We start from the raw sequence: 19,565 nt of genomic DNA on the forward strand, positions 1-19,565 counted from the left end.
CCTCCCTTCCTCCCTCCCTCCCTCCCTTCCTTCCTTTTCTTCCTTCCTTTTCTTCCTGTGATGCTGGTTATGGAGCCCACAGCCTTGCACATGAAAAGCAGGTGCTCTGCCATTATGCTACAGTCCCAGCCCTGAAGGAGTCTTAATAACTACTCGAGGTTCACTTTAAAGACCATGTCTTTATTTGTTGAATTCATGGGAAACTTAGCCTCTCTTCAGTTCATTCTACGGAGCCTTGGTGGTAAGCTTTTGGAGGAGAGAAGCCATGTTTCATGTGCTCACAGCTCTTCTGCCCAGCAGCCACCTCACGCAGACCTTTGGAATAAATAACGAATGAGTGAAGGAATGAATGCTGGTGGTCAAGAACACTGGTCAGTGTCTGGTTCCAGCCCTTGGTGCCCGTGTTTCCAGTATGCTTCGTCTCTCAGAACCAGCCTTCTCTTAACGCTGCTGGCCATGGGATAAGCTTTCAAACCGGTTTTGTTGAAAGAGACTTTCTACTGGGGCTACCCATGAAACGGTTGTCCATTGAGCAGCTCTGTGAGACTTCCTTTGAAACTCCATTGCACTTACCTCTGTCAGTGGAATAGTCAGAGAAATAGTTTCTGCTTCACTTGGTGCCTGTTAAGAATGTGGTTGGTCCCAGGGTCTGTGTTGACCAGGTTTCTACTTCAGGCATCTCAGCTAATGACACAGCCTAATGGGGCTAAGTCTTAGCATCGAAGTTCACTTCAGTTTTCTTTGAGTAAAGAATTGGAACATTTCAGACTTACCCCTTTCTTTGCCCTAACCATGGTGCCCATAGCCATGAAAATCAATTGTCAGCTCCTTAACGTGACGCAAACTGGCAGCTAGGGCTAGCGTTCCTTAGCAGACCAAAGAGACGAAACGTCTCAAGGCATTTCCTTCTGTCTGTCAAATTCAGAGAAGCAGCCCTAACAGGAAGTACAAGGGCACACTTACAGGCCATTTCATCTGTTCATTTATTTATTGTGTGGAAGGTTTTAGTTCCAGGCCTGACTTTTACAGAGACCATGTCTCATTTTTACTTTGTAAGCAATAATAAAGAAAATGCGCTTTTCACTTCCTATGTGTATCTCCTGGGTTTGGTTTTATAAAATAACTTTTATTGCATTTTTATTGTGGATATAATACATGTTTATTGTTTAAAAAATAGAAACTTCTCATCAGCAGTAGGAAGACAATAAAAAACACACATAATCCCATCACATAAGGAAACCACAGTTAGCATTTGCTGTTATCTTCTTTTTAATATGCCTTGTGCCTTTTCTACTCTGAAACTCTGTGGTAGTCTCCACAGTGTGTGTGTGTGTGTGTGTGTGTGTGTGTGTGTGTGTGTGTGTGTGTTTGGTTGTTTTTTTGAGACAAAGTTTCTCTGTAGCTCTGGCTGTCTTGGAACTCACTCTGTAGAACAGACTGGCCTCAAACTCAGAGATCTTCCTTCCAGTGTCTCCCGAGTACTGGAATTAAAGCCATGCACTACCATTACCTGGCTACATGCTATATTTTTAAATCTGAGAGCATATGTAAAAAACACCCTATATCATTAAATATTGTCATTAAACACGATTTTCATGTTTGCATAGATCCCATTATATAAATATGACTCACTTGCTTTGTTTTAATATTATTTTTGTTGGTAGATTGAAAAAGTCCTTCAGCAAGGAGAGATTGCAGACTGTGCAGAACCCTACATGATCATCAAAGAAAGCGATGGTGGAAAGGTATGGCCATTTAAGTACTGGGAACATCTTAGGATGAACTAATTTACAAACAAATAATTTTCAACAAAATAGTGGAGTTAGACTATCGTATTTTCCATTTGAAAACATGGGTAAATTGTATTTTTATGAAAGAAGAAAGAGAAACCAGTTACTGACAAAAGAAAAAAAGTTAAAAAAAAATACATGATTGAACACCCTAAGGATGTCACTTGCCAGTGTGAACTCTGGCTTAGATCAAGCCACACTGGCTGCTTTGGTTCTGAGGCTCCAACTTGAGAGGGTTGCCAAGGCCCCATAAGCAGAAGAGGGCAAGAGCTCTTGGTTTTCCTCAACAGCACAAGGTATTGTCTTATGCAGCATTCATAGCTGGTCACCAGCCGCTGCTCCTGCTCATCATAAATTAATTAGCACATATTATTATTAGGACTTATCCTAAGGCATGAATAAGCCTCTTCTCAGTGCCAGTTCACAAAAGTTCCCAGTTTTAAAAACATGGCCCTCTTGGAATCAGTCAGTCTTGTAAACTTCAATTAAAATTAGTTGAACTCAATAAAGACAGATACTGGCGTTTTAAAATCTGTTAGTATGATTTTAGGAAGAACTCCTTGGAAGCATGATCAACAACAAGGACATTGTTAGGAATAGTTAAGACGCTTTTTAGAATTTCAAAGTAGCTTTTGTAAAGTAGATTCTCTTGGGACTTCGATAGATAACATACTAACCTTTCTTTCCCCAGTTTTTCTCAGGAGAATTGAAGTTATCTAGGTAAACGAGGTGTTTGCATGTTGGCTGCTGTAACAAGCCTAGGGCATGTCTTCATAACAACAACAAAAAAGTCATCTGCTAACTGATTGCTGTCCTTTAGGGGGAAAAAAAAATCTCTTCCTTTTGTAACCTTTGCTTCCTTATCAGCTAGACTTCAGCTAAGCTGTTGCTTCCTGTTGACTCATGGCCCCCCTTCCCCTCCCCTCCATCCCCCTTCCCTTCCCTCCCCCTCCCCTCCCCCCTCCCCCACCAGGCCCATCAGAGTAGCTACCTGTCACCCCATGCAGGCAGACAACTTGTTGCTGACGCTTTCTTTCATCTTGTCTCTTTACGGTCTTCCTCCAGAGTAAAGAAAAGGTTGAAAAACTAAAACTTCAAGCTGAATCCTTCTGCCAACGTTTGGGGAAATACCGGATGCCCTTCGCCTGGGCCCCCATTAGCTTAGCAAGCTTCTTCAACGTCTCCACCCTTGAAAGGGAGAGCACAGATGTGGAGCCTGGGGTTGGTAAGATCTCCATCTGGGACGGGAGGCAGAGGGCTCCCCCATACGCCACCTTTGCGGTTATCTGCTTATTACTAAGGACTTGGGAGACCCAGAGGGTGTGCGGTAGGTGAGAGGAAGATCATAAGTAGACGACTGAACTGCACGTGCTTGGTCAGTGACCCCGAAACAATTACTGGGAGCAGCTATGGAGCCTAAGCACATACACTCTTATACTAAGAACTTTGTATGGAGTTTTGAGCCTTTAAAAAGTTAATTTTGAGTAGCCATCCCATCTCAAAAATTAAAATGCTTGAAAATGACAAGATCATGGGTGAGCAGGCACAGTAAACAAAGACACTGTGACTGGCTCCCACACAGAGGGATGGGCACTGTCCAAAGCTCTGAGAGCAAAACTCTGGTTCCTCAGCAAAATCTCTGGACTCCTAAAGTCTGCTTTGCCAAGTACAATGAGAGTAAGCACCGAAAGTAGCCAGCAGTTAACTCTTCTAACTTACTGCACCGAGACCCCTTTTCGTCACCTCTTCATAAATGTGAACCAGTCATGTCTACAGTTTCAGGGTGGAAATGTCCCAGTGAGTTTAGGATTTTCTGTTTTCCTAAACACCTTCGTATTCCGCAAATATCCGAGTCGGCCCTTGGATGTTTCATGCATTCCTTGGCTCTGCCAGTTCTGAAATGTTACCTTTTGCTGGGAGTGGAGGCCAGAGAGGCTGCTACTGCTGCTGCCCTCCTGGAGTTACTGTTGCATAATCAGCAGACAGAACTGCATTCTTCCTGATTTGTCAGTAAACTTCACCCCTTCTGACCTTCACATCCAGTTTTTCTAAGGCAGTTGTTCTATGTATTGACTTATTACAAAGGGTGGGGGAGCTCCGTGGGCATCTCTAGTCCATGTAATTCAGGCAGAGGGCTTGCCGACATGTTAGTTAGGTCTAAGTTGAGGATAGTTCAACGTTAGCACTGAAGCTTATTTCCTAAGAAGTAACCAGAGACCCAGCGCATTACACAGTTTAGGTAGCCAATGGTAGCTCTCATCAGCATGAGAGTTGGGCAGAACAGAACACTCAAGAGCTGTGCTTTCTAGGCAGTGGACTATACAGAACAGAACCCTTAGGCTTGCAGAATATAATAAGACACAAGGTTACAACCTGGTTCTTCAAAAGAAATAAGAAATGAGGAAGCTATTGAGAGCCTTAACCCTGTCTGGTTTCTAGTGAAAAGGTCAGCCAGGGCACTTCTGTTGCCTGCTCCACACTAGAACAGAGGCAAACTGGATCCAGAATGTGCACAAGCTGGTTTGAGTCCCTGGTGCCTTCAGGGGTGTCTGAGTGTGTGCTCTCCCAGAAGAACACAAGTGTAAAAAGCAAAGCAACCACTGGGCTGACTCAACAGCCTGTCAGCAGACCCTGAACTGGCTGAGCTCCAGACTCTTGCAGGGTGACACCTAGCCACCTCTGTTCTCCAGCAGGAAGGACTTAGAGCCACTAGGGTTCTCTCTGCTCTAGTAAGAATATTAGGGACTTTAGCAGGAGGACTAAGGAAGGTTGAGCCCCGTGGAGGGATGGCTGGGTTCTGTGTGTTCTGACATGTAAGAATAACAACTGCTTTCCTCAAGGGAGAAACCCTGTGGGTGAGAAGAGGAGCTTGTCCCAATCCAGGAGGCCCTCTGAGCGAACCCTCTCCTTAGAGGAAAATGGAGTTGGATCCAACTTCAAAGCCACCACCTTGGCCACCAACATCTTCTTCAAACAGGTATCTGTGTCTCTTACAGTGCAGCTGGATTTGATTGTATTGATGAGGGTGGTAGATCCAAGGGAGTAGTGAAATGTGATCAGAGAAGTTAATTAGTGTCGTTTGTTCAGCTGGATTGTTACGAAGATTAGAGCGCATGCAAGTGTGCACAAGGCCAGCTGCCACAGGTCAGGAACTGTGTGGAGTTCGTAGCTAATCACACAGCAGACCTTTTCTCTGAGGGAGCAAAACTTAATTCTCTGGGGCCTGCGAAAAGGGGCGAGGGAACACACACACACACACACACACACACACACACACTGGATGAAGCAAGGCTCCAACAACTTTGTTTTTTCTCTTAGCCTTTTTATACCACCTAAGACAAAACTTCTCTATACAAGAAAAAAGATTACCTCATAGCCACAAGTAGCATATTCTCTAAAAACAATCATCACAAAAAACATATTCTTCAAAAACAGGTTAAAATCATCACCCAAGGGGAGATTACAACATGATTACTGATTACATATTCTTTTGAAACCCACACCCACCTGAACAGTTCTCATCTTTCTCTCCACAAATCCATCCTGATCTCAAGGCAATAATCCTTCTGTCATTGATTAACGAAGTTTAATCAAGCTGTCCACTGTAGCCAGTTTTCCCTAAGCTAGCTGACGACAGTTTGTATTTACCAAGAAACAAATCGCTTACCTTGCATCTCCTAACCATCTGTTCTCTATTGTTATGCTCATAATAGGACCCTTTACATTTTGTTCCTAACAGTGCCTTTTCATGGTGCACACCAAAACCTGTGATGGTATCCTTAGATCACAAGATCAAGAGACGCAGAGCCAACCTACAGTGTTTTCTTGAAGCATTAATCTGTCTCAGACCTTCCTTTCCACAAGTCAGACCATGAGCTTGTAGTGCATGAGAGCTCACCGTGCCCCTTTCCTAGCCTGTACAGCCTTCACTACTCTACAAAGAGGGGGCACATTCTATTCTTAGTTCTGTCTTTGTTAGATGTTCCTGGCAAAACCCACCCAAACCATCTCCTGAATCTTCCTTATCAACTCCCCTAACTTCCTAAAACCATTTAAATCAAATCAGGAGCCTGTAAAATTACCAATTCATCAAAACAACATTGTTCTATGAAAGTTTATCTTCATATTGATCTGTAGAAAAATTGCCCAATAGAGTGGGCTGTCTCCCATAAAGCAGTCACACCAGACTATAGGCAGTGGGAGTCTTCCCAAGCCCAATCAGACCATGCTAGATACAGGAGGAATATGGCAATGACAGACTCGAGAAGGCACTGCAGTAGCAAGAAACAATCCAGGGACAACCCCTTGGGGCTGTGCCTCTCTGTGTTAAATCCATCACAGCTGTGCAAAAACAGTGGACTATCTCCAGGGAGCTCTCTTGCATCTGCCACAGGTGTGGCTGTGGCCGTGGCCGGACACCTCCCATGGTGGGCGTGTAGAGGGTGGGGCTTACACATACCTTCCTTATTCAAGACAAAGGTGAAGACAATGAAATCAGAAAGAAAGATGATTTTCCCATCTCCATATCTCTGAAGAAGTGAGCTAGTTCAGCATTGTTTCAGGGACTAAAAAGAGCTTCTCTTCGTTGACATTTACATGACAGCCACATGTGACCTTGGGTCCTCAAGGTCAGATGGCAGTCTCAGAGAGCTGTAGAGGTTCTGTCTGCAGCAATGCTGATGAGAGGTTGGCTGAGGAGAGCATGGGGCGCTAGTGCTTGCACTAACTGATTTCAGAGCTGCCCCTCACGCTAATCCCTATGAGAAGCTTGTTAAAATCAAATAGATAAGCCAAGGGTGGGAGCACTCAGGAGACTGAGACAGGAGGATTGCCAGTTTAAGGTCAGCTTGAGCTACCTAGTGGAAGCACATCTCAGGAAAGAGAAAAGGATGAGGGAAGGAAGGGAGGGACAGAGGAAGAGAGTAGAGTGGAAGGAAGGAGAAAATAAAGAGACAGTGAATTCACAAATGTAATCATTTTTAAAATGGCTGTCAGGGGGAAATCTTAGAAATAGCTGGTCCAAGTCCAGGAATCATCAGAGCCTCCCACTAACCCTAAGCATCTCTTGGCAGGAGGGAGATCGCCTGAGTGATGAAGACTTGTTCAAGTTTTTAGCTGACTACAAGAGATCTTCATCTCTACAGCGAAGAGTCAAATCCATTCCAGGTGTGCTTGGCTTCTCCTTAGCATCTTCGGTACAGGCTGCTTCTGTTGCTATGATACCATACTGACCAAAGACCACTGGGAGGAGGGAAGGGCTCACTTGGCTTTACTCTATCACATTGTGGTCCATCCTTGAGGGAAGGCAGGGTAGGAGCCCAGGATGATCCTCCTGTCAGGCCCTGAAGCAGCAAGCATGGAAGAATGCTGCTCTCTGGCTCGCTCCCGGGATCACATTCGGCTGCCTTCCTCCTGCCGCTCAGCCTCACCTGCCTAAGGGTGTTGCCGCCTACCCTCAATGGGGTGTGCCCTCCCACACTAATTAGCAATCAAGAAAATACTTCGCAGACTGTTTGATCATAGGCCAGTTTGAGCCTGACAGTTCTTCAGTTGAGGTTTCCACTCTCCAGGTGATTGTAGATTCAGGTGAAGTTGTCTGTCAACAGCAGCGAGCTATGACACTCTTCAACTATGCCCAAGCCATTTGTGATTGACATTTCTTATTTAATGCTTTCATTTATTAAAAACTGCTGAGGGCAATGTGGATTTTTGCATTTGAAGTTAAGAATCTAAACTGCTGTGCATTTTGGACAAATCTATTAATGTTTTCTCATTCATAAAGGACATATTCTGCAGATAATATGCTTTAGATTTGGTCTCTCAGAAACTCTCATAATCATTTGAACATATCAACACACCCCTTATCACACAAAATGTTATATGGAAGTCTGGTATTTAAAGAGAGTGGGATGATTTGGCGGACGAAGACACACTTACCCTCAAGCGAATGCCCATGTGCTATTTCTGTATAGCATATGTTGTTTCTATATTTCTCTGACACCCAAGGTGAGAGACCTCAACCCAAAGCCCACCAATTTTTACTGCTCCCAATACCTGAAAGTTTTTTTTTAACCATGCATAGCTGTAGTGTGGTAGATCTGGGCCTTCTAGTCAGCTCCTTCTCATTGTATAGCTCCTTACTTTGGTGTTATAAAATGCTCATCTCAAAAGTTATCATGGCAGGCTTTTACAGTCTCAAATTTTAGGAAATTATCTGGGAACTCCAAAATGCACGTGCTCCCGCAGGTTATCCAACACAGTAGCCCTGGGCTCCTTCTTGATGTGACAGATTTCAGTAACTCCCACCCCCGACCCCCATGGCTTGCTCTAGGCTCACTGAGGCTGGAGATATCCCCAGCTCCCGACGTGATGAACTGCTGCCTGACACCTGAGATGTTGCCAGTCAAACCTTTTCCTGAAAATCGGACGCGTCCACACAAGGAGATTTTGGAATTTCCGATCCGGGAAGTGTACGTCCCTCACACTGTGTACAGGTGAGAAATGTGGGCCCTTGTTTGGATAATACACTCGTCTCTCCAGAACCAGCCCCTCTTACTTCTTCCTGAGTATAAGGGGGAAACTAAACGTGACAGCTTAGAACCACAGAGAACTCTTAGATCGCTTCTAGAGATGCCTTGCCTAATGCTTTGGAATAAGGATGTATTTTTTTTTCAGTCATAGTTGTAATAGATTCTACTGGATGTATTCTTACCAGAAATGAAAAAAGAAAAAGGAAAAATGGAAAGAAAGCCAAACCTATCACCGTGGCTTTCTTCCATGCAGACAGTCTTTAAGGACAAGAGGAACATGACTGGAATGCCATAGGTGTCTAAGGTTTCACACAGGCATGGTGTCACATGCCTAATGCCAGTGCTTAGGAGGCCAGTGTGGGCTTCATGGTGAGCTCCAGGCCAGTCTGGATTACAGGCAAAACAATTCCAAATGAAACACAGGTTTTCAGCTGAAAACCCAGCTCTATTCAGGAAACGTTAATCAGTTTAGACAGACATAGTCCCCAGATGCTGCTGCCCAGTGTTTTAGTGTGTGGTTGTTAGGCTGCAATAGACAAAATTAAAGTGCCATCTTATTTTGTTTCAACTAATTTCCTTGTAAGTGTCGCAGCTACCATACTGAATGGCAAAAGAGTGAGATACCGTAGAACTGAAGGTGAGGTTGCTCAGCTTTCCTGGTGGCCTTGTGCCCCTGACTCTTAGGGAATTTGAAGTGGCCACCCAAACAAAGCATTGTTGCTCATGAGCTCTCACTTCCTAAATGTGGGGGAGAGGGCTGAATCGAGCGTCATTTCTCAACTATCCATCAATAACACTTTGTGGTTTGCTTTCCGTATAAAATATCTCATCAGGTCTTACTGATCTCACAAAGTCACCCTTGTGCCTTGCTGCCTGTGGCGCTTCCTTTGCTTGTGGCAGAAACCAAACACCTGCCAAGAAGCAACTTAAGGAAGGAGGGAGGGAGGAATGGGGCGAGGAAGCGAGGGACTCCATTAACTCACAGTTTGAGGGCATATAGCCCGTTTGAGAGAGGGAGACATGATGGCAGTGGTGCATGGTAGAGTGCTGTACAGCTCTACAGAGGACCACCTCACATCCTGGCTGAGTGGGAAGCAGACGGGGAGTCAGGCTGGCTCCCAGTGACAGTTGCACTTCCACTGGAGATGCTCCACCCACTAAAGACCACGCCTTCCAACCAGCACCACTTGCTGAGGACCATGTGCTCAAATACAGGAGCTTGTGAGGGACATTTTACCTTCATACCACAGCCATGCTCAGCACAACTTATATGTGCCTTCCTATGTTTGCATGTGTGTGCGCGTGCGTGCGTGTATTTCTGCATACAGATGCTGTCATGTTTATATTCATGTATATATATTGTCTACATATTGTGTACTTTGGCATTTTTCACTCGATTGTGTTTTCTTATCTCTTTTGAGTATTATAATGCAGCTACACATTGTATTAACTCCGTGCATTATGCTCACGGTTAGTCATGGTGTTGTGTGTTTAACCAGGGGAAACTTCTAAAAAGCTTGTATTTTTAAAAAAAAAAATATATGAATACTGATCTATGTAGATCAGTATTGGTTTTCTTGTTCTGTGTTATTCCTTTGTCTAAAGAGGCCATATTGTATTTATTCAGTTCAATTGGGAAACATTTGGGGATTTTTTCCCCTGCTTGCCTTTTGTTAAGTATTTGTGGTTTTGAGTGTACGTGTGCGTGCGCGTGCGTGAGTGTTTGTGTGTGTGTGTGTGTGTGTGTGTGTGTAGGCCAGAGGTCAATTTCAGGAGCTACATACGTTGCTTATTGAGATAAGGTCTTTCACTGAGAGCTGGGATCACAAATTAGACTAGACTTTTGCTCAATGGCTCTCCCATGTCTGAATTCCCAGCATTAGGACTATAAACAAATGATGCCATGCTTGGGTTTTCCATGGTAGGGAGAGGGTGTCAAGCCCGGGTTTTCGGGTTAGCATGGCAAGCGCTTAGTCTATAAGCTCTCTCTAGGTGAGCCAGCTCTCCACCCTAACATTTGTGGCTTTCCTTTTAAATTAATTGAGTTTTATGTGTATTTGTGTCCTGCCTACATATATATCTATGCACCATGTGTATGTCTGGTGTTCATGAAGGGCAGAAGAGGGCAGTTCCGCCAAGCTAGAGTGACCAAGCGTTTGGAGCTGCCCTGTGGGTGCTGGGAATTGAACATGGTTTACCTGGAAGAGCAACCTGTGCTTTTAACTACATCTCACCTGGCCTCAGCATTTGTGGTTTTTACTCGTCCTGCCCAGTGACAGATTTTTATCTTGTCCCTCTGTGAGTGTGTGTGAAAAGTTTCCCTAGGAGTATGCCTAACGGTGAAATTACTGGGTTACAGGTGACATTTGTTTTTAGTGACTTGCATATTGTTTCTTTACCCCCTTCCCCCCACACACAAAAGAAATGGATGGTTATCTATTCTCCCAGCATTGCGTGGGAGCCCCCATCTCTCCAGTTCCTCACTCATGCTTTCCTATGTGACATACAAGGAGTGTTAGAACCAGCCCACCTGTCCCCACCGCACATGCACTAACGTGAGTCCTGGAAAGGACAGGTGTCCAGTGAACGAAGAAAAAAGTTACCATGAGAAACACACTCAAGTGCCCCACAGTAAGACATGGAGCTCTTCCTTCTGGTGCTTGTGAGGCAACAGGACCCCCAACTTTATCCTTCCTGAAACAACTCCTCGTTTTCTTCAACACCAAATCAGCCTTTGGTCTCCCTCCTTAAAGAGCCACAAGTATTTATAGGAAGTGCTCATTCTGTTCCCCACTCCATGAAGGACAAAGGAGGCATGGCTATGTTTGCTTACAGTTGCCGTCTCCACCTCTGTGGAAACCTTATCCTTTAATTGGAAGAGGAAGCTTGTGGCATGGGAATAAACTTGTACCAAATGAATTCTATAGCTATTCAACTGTTCCCACCACCCCAGCACTTAATCACCGGCAGGAGTCATTTACTACAGACATTATCCTTTAATCACATCGCTTCAGGATTTGGAGTGCATCCGTGCACTGACTGAGCCATTCAGAATGTACCAGTGCTGAGGACAAGTCTAGGCAGCTTACTCTGCACCCTGCATGGCGTCCTGAGAAACAGGCCTGCAAGTGTAGAGCTGCTGTTCTTTGATTGTGCCATAGAATGGTTATGGCCGCTCCTCTGGAACCAGGTCTTCACTCTTACAAGTGATGGAAGGCAATTCTTCCCAGGGTGGTGAAGGAGAGACCTGTTCTTGGCTCTAGGCTATTGTGTCTTCTTAACAGCATGTTTGTGAAAAGATACATGTAACACACTTGGCCCAGAATCTTTCAGCGTGAAAACTTCAAGGAATTTAGAAAGCATGCTGTCTTAAGTTCTTGTGGTGGTAAAATTTAGTATTGCTTCTGTGGTCCTCATGTGCTGAGAGCTCACATCTGATCCACAAGCAAACAAAAAGAGAAACGGAGAGCTGGGAACCTCAAAGCCCACTTCCGGTGACCCAGCTCCCCAACAAGGCCACACCTCCTAATCCTCCCCAAACAGTTCCACCAAGTGCAGACCAAGCACTCAAATGTATCAACTTAGGGGAGACAGCCACAAAATCCAAGGAAATTAAATACAGGAAAATGGGCTCTGAAGAGCACATCAATTCGAGGATAAATCCTTGACACTTAATCTCACGAATGTGATATATGACTTAACTTATAAATAACTTTATATAGCTATCCCCTACAAAGGATAAATGCATCTGGTATGCCAAACAATAAATGCTTCCATGGCCAAAGCCAAAAGTTTAGGGTCAGATTTGTCATTGTCACCAGACTGTTCAGGGAAGGGGGTTAATGGCAGATATCAACCCTTGCTTCCTCCCTCCTCCTCAGGTAACTCCGTTGTTAGCTGTGTCTCTTCAGTGTCTTCTGCCAAGCTCACTGGGGATGACCATTCTAGCTGAGTCCTGTGTGGACTCTACCCCCAGGTACCTCTACTATCTACAAGTTGCTATGAGAAAAGGGCCCAAGGCCCATCATGACAGAACCACTCAGGTTTTCCAAGCATTGAGCATTCATAGAATTGAACGCTTGCTCAGATGGTCGAAATCACTTCACATATTGAGAAGTGCTACTCTGAAAACAGACTAGATCTCTGACATCAGAGACCCCGGTCTTCTGAAAACACATTCAGCCTCTCGCTACCAGCAGAAAGGATAGATTTGACTTACAGTATCAGTGCCTGTGAAGGGACTGAACTAGAAAGGTATCCTCTGAGACAGACCCAGGCAAGCAGCTCTAAGAAGTCACCAAGTAGGAAGCTCAGGTTGACAAAAAAAAAAAAAAAAAAAAAAAAAAAAAAAAAAAAACAAGAATAAAAAAAAAAAAAAAAAAAAAAAGACAGTCCAAGTCTGAGCTTGCATTCCTATCTCTATAACCAGACTTTTCTTTTTTAAAGACTAGACATTTGCCTAAGAATGCATTGGAACAACTCCTGGCATATTTTTCCTGATGCTCAACACAGCTGGCAATAGAGATACCAGCTGCCTCATGGTAGGAGCAGAATAAAAATAATGTGAGTTGGGGCTCAGCCTGGGCAAGACCTTCAAGGCCATCTTATCAGGTGGCAGCCGTGGGGGTGTGTGCAGAGATCACAGGCTCAGAGTTTGTAATGAGCTTGTTAACTCCATGCCTACCTTTTAACTAGTGATTACATTAAAGCAAGCCACATAAAGTGCGTTTTCATCTCTCGGCCCAGCCTCCGAAGAAGTTTTGTTTATCTAATTATTGGACTGCTTTGGAGGACTGTGCTTGCCGAGAACAAGGCTGTCAGTCGGAACACAATTGCTTTGATGGATAATTAGCTGTTTCCAGGCCTCCTCCTATTCAGCTGCGTGTTCTCAGACCAGAAAGTCTGATGTGGCCTAACAAGGAGGTGCCTCTGGTGCCCCTGTGATGCCTTACTGGATTCTGTGAGGCTTGTGGCATAGCAGAGAGGAGAAAGGCTCAGGGTAGGTATAGGGCTGCTTCCAAATGATCATCAGGGAGCTAGAGTTTAGTGACTGTGATCCGCAGGAACCCAAAGTACTCAGAGAAACCCTCTGCGGCAGAGGGTATGCCCTTGAATGGGACTTGATTGTTTTTTAATAAAATAGACTTTGAGTTTAAACCCAGTTATCATTATTTCTAAAGTGGATCTTTTCAGTACCGGAAGGAAGTGTGGGCGTGTCACACAGTGTCTGGTCTCGCTCTGGCGGGCCCTGCTCAGGAGCCCCAGGAACTGTGCCATCAGTTAGGTTCTCCACTATATGACGTCATCCAAAGGTCCGTTGTGACTTAGAGTGGCTTGCCCCTTCATCCACTTGATTTGGGAAGCGATCCCAGTGTACATCTAGATTTGTGGTCAAGTGCGTTTGTCAAAGAACACGTAGTAGTCTCTAAGCCTCACATCTCACGTGAGGGTGGTGCTTGCTCTCCGTTGCGGTGGTGCGTCCCACTTGCCTGTGTGCTGACTCAGCATCATCACCAAGGACTCTTGGTCATGTATAAAAAGCTTAGACCTCGTTTCTTTAAATCTCCATAAATGTGCCTCTACTGAAGTCTCTATCAAAAGCACCCTCCACTCTTCATTGTTCCGTTGGTTGTTTGAGTTTTATTTCCTAAGGAATGGGAAACCTCATGCACAGGTTCCAAGTGTTAAAGGTACCGAAGGCAGAGTGCCAATGCCTTCTGCCACGCCTGACTTGCAGCCACTTCCGGTTCTTGTTCTCCACATACCACTCGTTTATGTATGTGGAGTGGCTTACTTATAAAAGCCCCATGCCACAAGCTGGTGCTTGCTATGCCTGCTGAAACTAAGCAGTGGGCTTCTAAGAGATTTACCAGAGAAACAACAGTGAACAGAAGAGATGGACAGAGGGTATGCTCCATACCTCAGGCAGGCTGAGGACCAGTGGATTCAATTTTGCTTCTTTGCAGATGCGAACTAGACCTATGTACATTTGTCTTATCACACGTTACAGAGCATGACCCCCACACACTGTTCTTCCTGAGAAGCCGGGTGTGCAGGGCACTTTTTATGAATACACAGAACTCTCTCTTGCTTTTTCAGAGCTGCGCTTAATCTCACCATACATTTTCCTGAGTGAATCTTGTGCTGAGGAAGGAACCTTTTTTTGCTTTATAGTTAAATGGAATAGCTTAGTATACATGCTTCGTGCTTGTCTAGTTATTGGGCGGTTTTTCACTTTTCACCCTTTGAAGAAGTGTTTAAGGAGGTCCACCTTAAGAAAGAAAGGTTAGGTATTTGTTTTACTGGGCTTAGCAAGCAGTGGCCAGAACTCCCTAACAAACCATTTACCTCAGATGAGCAGTGGGCAAAATAAAAACAAGCTGTTTGAAAAAGCCAAGAAATGGAAACAAAAATGCTTCCAGCTCAGGCCTCGTGCAAACGAGGGACCCAGAGCCCACATCCTGACGTCCTGCTCCCAAACCCAACAATCCTCTTTTTTTCTAAGAATGGAAAAATTCAGAAGAGAGCCGACAACGTTCTTTACAGCCTTTTATTTTATTTTTATTCCTGAGCTATGATTTTAGTGCACCATTCAGCCACATGAGGGCACAGTTCTCTCACTTCTGGACTCAGGCAAGCAGCTGCCTTTTGCATTAGAAAACAGATACACTGTTCAGTGACAGAGGCCCACACATTTTATGGTTCATCTCTTAAACACAAGACCAAGAAAAAATGAGAAGGACCCCAGCACTTCAGGAGGAACTTCTGTTCCTTTTTTTTTGCAAAGGATTTTATTCTTACCACCAGCTCCGTCTTCTTTCTCGGTATTTAGCGCTTTTTTGGGAAGGTGGAGTGGAAAGAGGCCAAGGTGTGCATCCCATGACACACAGAGTGAAGTCTCCTTGAGGGGCGGTAGTTCACTATATAACCCACTCCTTTGGGGCAGTAGTGCCCTGTACAAACCTACACTTCTACCAACGCTCTCTGGTACAGGAAACTGAAGCAGAGCCAAGGATTAGGTGGGAGGTACAGGGGAGACAGTGAGGAATGGTACGTGAAGACAGGCTATGTGCATAGTCGTTGACTGTAGAGTTCAGGCTTATGCTCATCTGGACCTACCATGCTTCGATTGCTGCTCCCTCCCGTTTGACTGTTCTAATTAAGTATTGCCTTTTAATGTTATAGATGCCATTTTTACCCTATAGTTCCTATTTATAGAACGCAGCAAGAGGTTCACACGACCCTCTTTTCAGATAGCCTCAGGTCAAGGCTCACTGGGGCAGAAGGTATGGGGGGATAATTAGATGAAGGCAAATCCCAGCTTGTAGTTCACTATGATGCGTGGTTTGTCTAGACTGGAGAGAGTTCCCTGCAATCCAGGAGGCCGTCTTTGGTTTCTATATTTTGATTAACCTTTGTCATCATCGTTTCCAGACAGGGTCTCACTGGTCTGCTCGGGTTGGCTCCAGACTTCTGGGCTGAAGTGACCCTCCTGCCTCTACCTCCCAGGAAATAGGGAATCAATGCACCTTTGTTTGTTTGCTTGTTTGTTTGTTTCAAAACTGGTCTTCAGCAGGGCTAACTCTCCTCTGATGGATAAGCCTTCAGGACTATTCCTCTTCTTGTTCTGATGTAGGAGAAGGCGGGGACCTTCTATTTTTAAGTGTTTTCATCCTCAGTTTCAACTCTCCTATCTACTGAGGGCCCCAAAGTCAACATTCTCTAGAGCAGAGGTATTTCACAGCTCTCCATGAGTGGATGCCCTGTGGTTTCAGGCCTCAGATAGCCTGCCCCTCGACCCTCACAGCAGGAATCAGGGCTAACCAAGAGATGCTGTGTCAGGGTTTTCTGAGGGGAAGGGTGGATGTGGGTGGGAGAGGCAGGCAAACACCACAGCTACAAATCCACATAACCAGGCCTATAGGAGCAGGAGGCCTGAATTCTGACAGCGTAGTAAGACAATGGGCTTTTACTTTTAGTTTTATTTTGGGTGCTGGAGATGGAAATTAAGGCCTCCTGCTGCTAAGCATACACTCTACCCCTGAGCTACGTACACAGCCCCCACTTAAGAAACCATGGCTAACTGATTACATATATATTTTTAGATTGAAAATTAAAATTATTCGCCCACTCGCTTAAAATCCCAGAGAGATTATAAGGATGCAAGTGATAGGTCTATCCTACCTCTTTTTCTTCATATTCTTGCTAAATAACTTTCAAATTATGAGTTTAGATCTGTGCAACTATTCGTGGAAATATAAACGGGATAGTTTAAGAATAAAATCAGAGGGCCTCCACGTAATGGCTCGCTGTGTTCTAAAGGATTTTCACCCTGAGGCTAATAGTTATGTTTAGTGGTGAGAAAATCCCGTGCATATTTCTCAGCTTTTCTTCAAAGTTTAAAAGTAGGCCTGGGCTGCAGCGGGGTGGTTTATCATGCTGACTCTCAGGTAATGCAGATGTCAGTTATCCCTTGCTCCTCTATGGACAGCTGGCAAGAGCAGAATTGTAGAGCGTTTGTAAGTGTGTGTTTACAAAGCAGACTTCCACTTAAAAAAAGACAGACACATTAGATCGGTAGGTTTCTTAAGTAATTCCACAACACATAAAAAAAATGAGCTCTGAAGGCAGGGCCTGACGGCACCCATCTACAAGGCCAAAAGGCTACCTAAAAGAAACACTGTCAAAAACCAAAAGCAATCCGAGTTCTGAGATTTCTGACTTTACTACTTTGTTCTTTGTATATTTAGAAACCCTACAGCTTCTCTCTGACACTGAGGGGCGGCACTTGTACATAGTAAATGTGGAATAACGTCAGCCATTCCTATTACATCTAAAATAGATCTCCCTGGAAGTGAAATGTGAATGGCAAACAAGAATCGCCTCCTCGGCCTTGCTTAAAGAGTGGAGCTAGCCACTTTCCTTTGAAGGCTTGCATCAGGGCCATCAGCTTACCATAGATGCTGGCATTAGTAGGCATCTGGGCATCTGCTGGCATCAGCCTTGCCCTCTGGCTGCTGAGGAGGTAAAGGGCACCCACTTTTCTGTTCTCAGTGAAGCCTCTAGTGGGGGCGGTTCGCACACCTGCATTTCTGCTGCAGCAGCACCTCAGCTCCTTGACTTTGCCTCTGCAAAGTCAAAAGATGGGGAGTTTTAAAACACAGCAAAAGACAAAGAGATTACTCTGAGATGGCCACAGTGCTGCTTCAAGGAAGCAGAGAGCTCTTCTGTGTGAGGTTCTTCTGGTGGTGTAGCATCGGGAGAATCTAGTACAGACATCTGCTTTAATGCAGAGGTCTCGCTGGTTTGCTACTAAACTAATACATATATCTCAGGGTAAAGGAAAGCTAATAACATGGAAAAACCAGTTTTTTCTTTTTTACCTTAAGAAAAGAAATGTATCCACTCAGTAGACAGAGAAGGGCCAAAACACTAAGAAAGTGAGTGTTCCCTCGCCAAGGGTAAGGGTCTAAGGGGGGGGGGGCATGAATGAGCCCACTAGCTGACTCCTAGAAGGGTTTTTTGTTGTTGTTGTTTTTAATATTATTATTTTAGCTTCCTGTTGATTTATTAGCTTCCAGGGTAGCAGACTTCCCATATAATGTTTTCATATATGTTTTAGCCGAGTCCCCCTCCACCCTCCATCTCCCTGCTCCCTGTCCCCACTAAAGCCCTTCCACCCTCAGGACTCCCCACTCCACTTTTAAATCATGTGTGTTTTCATACCCAGCCGTCTTTAAGGGTTCCCTTTCTTGTCTTCTGGCCTCTGTCCACACCCACACTCACATAAATATGAACATAGATGAATTAGAAGCTAAGATCCACATATGAGAGAAGGATTTAGCATGCATCTTTCTGAGTCTAGGACACCTCACTTAAATATGTTTTACAGTTCATCTGTTTTCCTGAAGATTTCATAATACATTTTATAGCTGAATAAAATTCTGTGCAGATACCATATTTTCATTATTTATTCATCTGTTGATGGACATCTGAGTTCATTCCATTTCCTTCCCATTGTGAATAGGGCCGCTATGAACACAGATGAGCAAGCATCTCTGTAGTAAGATATAGAGACGTTTAGGTGTACGGATGCTTAAGCAGCAAAGCTGACTCTAGGGCAGAAAAACCTATTTTTCTGTCCCCCACTTCTAGAATCCATATCTAAGATCTAGGATTTCCTAGGCTGTAAGCATCTGAGCATGTGTTACTTAACACATATTAAAATGTACTGACTTCCTCACTTATTGTATATACTCTATATAACATTATAACAGCCTGTCTCAAACCACCACCAACAACAACAAAAGGTGTTAAAAAACAGGTTTCAAGAGCCGGGTGTGGTGGCACATGCCTTTAATCCCAGCACTTGGGAGGCAGAGGCAGGCAGATTTCTGAGTTTGAGGCCAGCCTGGTCTACAAAATGAATTCCAGGACAGCCAGGGCTATACAGAGAAACCCTGTCTCGAAAAACCACAAGAGAAAAGAAAAGAAACAGGTTTCAATTGTCACAGAGGCAATGACAGAGTGAGGGGTGGTATTCAGAAAAACACAGAGATGGGAAGTTGGGAAGAGGCAGGAAGAGATACACTTACAAATTAAAGATGCAGAGAAAGCAAGAGAGACACAGAAGCTAGAGAAAGTGAGAGGTGGGGAGAGCAATCCAGAGGGTTTGATCCAGCCTCCAGATCCCCAGGCTCTGCAGTTCTGCTGAGATCTAGATTTGGGGATGTCACCGTGTGCATAGGCATCCTCGTGCACGATGGTTGACAGCAACCCTTTTACAACAGGTCAGGAAATGAACTTAAAACCCAGTTTGCTCTGCTGCAGAAACACGTAATTTACCAGCAGTGCCAGTACGAAGAAGGCAGCCTGCACAATAGAAAATCAGTACTTTTTCCCTCCATTTAAAAAAAGTGCATTTAAATATCATTACTTCATCACAGGCTGCATATTGAAATAACAGAAAGAAAGCTAAAATTGGCACCAGTTCCATTTCAAAATCAAACCTACTGCTTTTCATTTCCCAGTCTTTTCCAGCCCCTGCTTTCATAGGTCCTCATGTTCTGCCTAACTTTTAGCCCTGTCAGTCTTTTTGTTTTGTTTGATTTGGTTTGGTTTGTTTTTTTTGGTTTTTGGAGGGTGTTTTGTTTTGTTTGTTTGTTTAGTTACACTCTGGGTTTTTACCCAACATCGTGTGTGGAAAGTAAGCCTTTGACTCTCCTCAGCTGCACTTTCAAAGAGA

General features: G+C 44.4%; 1 protein-coding gene across 3 annotated transcripts in view; it reads left to right on the forward strand.

The window, feature by feature from the left end:
* Dock8 (dedicator of cytokinesis 8) overlaps positions 1-19,565 on the forward strand; it is a 203,828-nt gene that overhangs the window by 93,329 nt on the left and 90,934 nt on the right. For all 3 annotated transcript variants that reach the window (XM_021151299.2, XM_029472366.1, XM_029472365.1), the window contains 5 exons: positions 1,665-1,745; positions 2,856-3,015; positions 4,631-4,767; positions 6,863-6,956; positions 8,122-8,284. In XM_021151299.2, the coding sequence (XP_021006958.1) occupies positions 1,665-1,745; positions 2,856-3,015; positions 4,631-4,767; positions 6,863-6,956; positions 8,122-8,284 (635 nt within the window). The remainder of the gene's footprint in view (positions 1-1,664; positions 1,746-2,855; positions 3,016-4,630; positions 4,768-6,862; positions 6,957-8,121; positions 8,285-19,565) is intronic.

The sequence above is a fragment of the Mus caroli genome, chromosome 19 (genome assembly GCF_900094665.2).
Source record: "Mus caroli chromosome 19, CAROLI_EIJ_v1.1, whole genome shotgun sequence".
Lineage (NCBI taxonomy): Eukaryota > Metazoa > Chordata > Mammalia > Rodentia > Muridae > Mus > Mus caroli.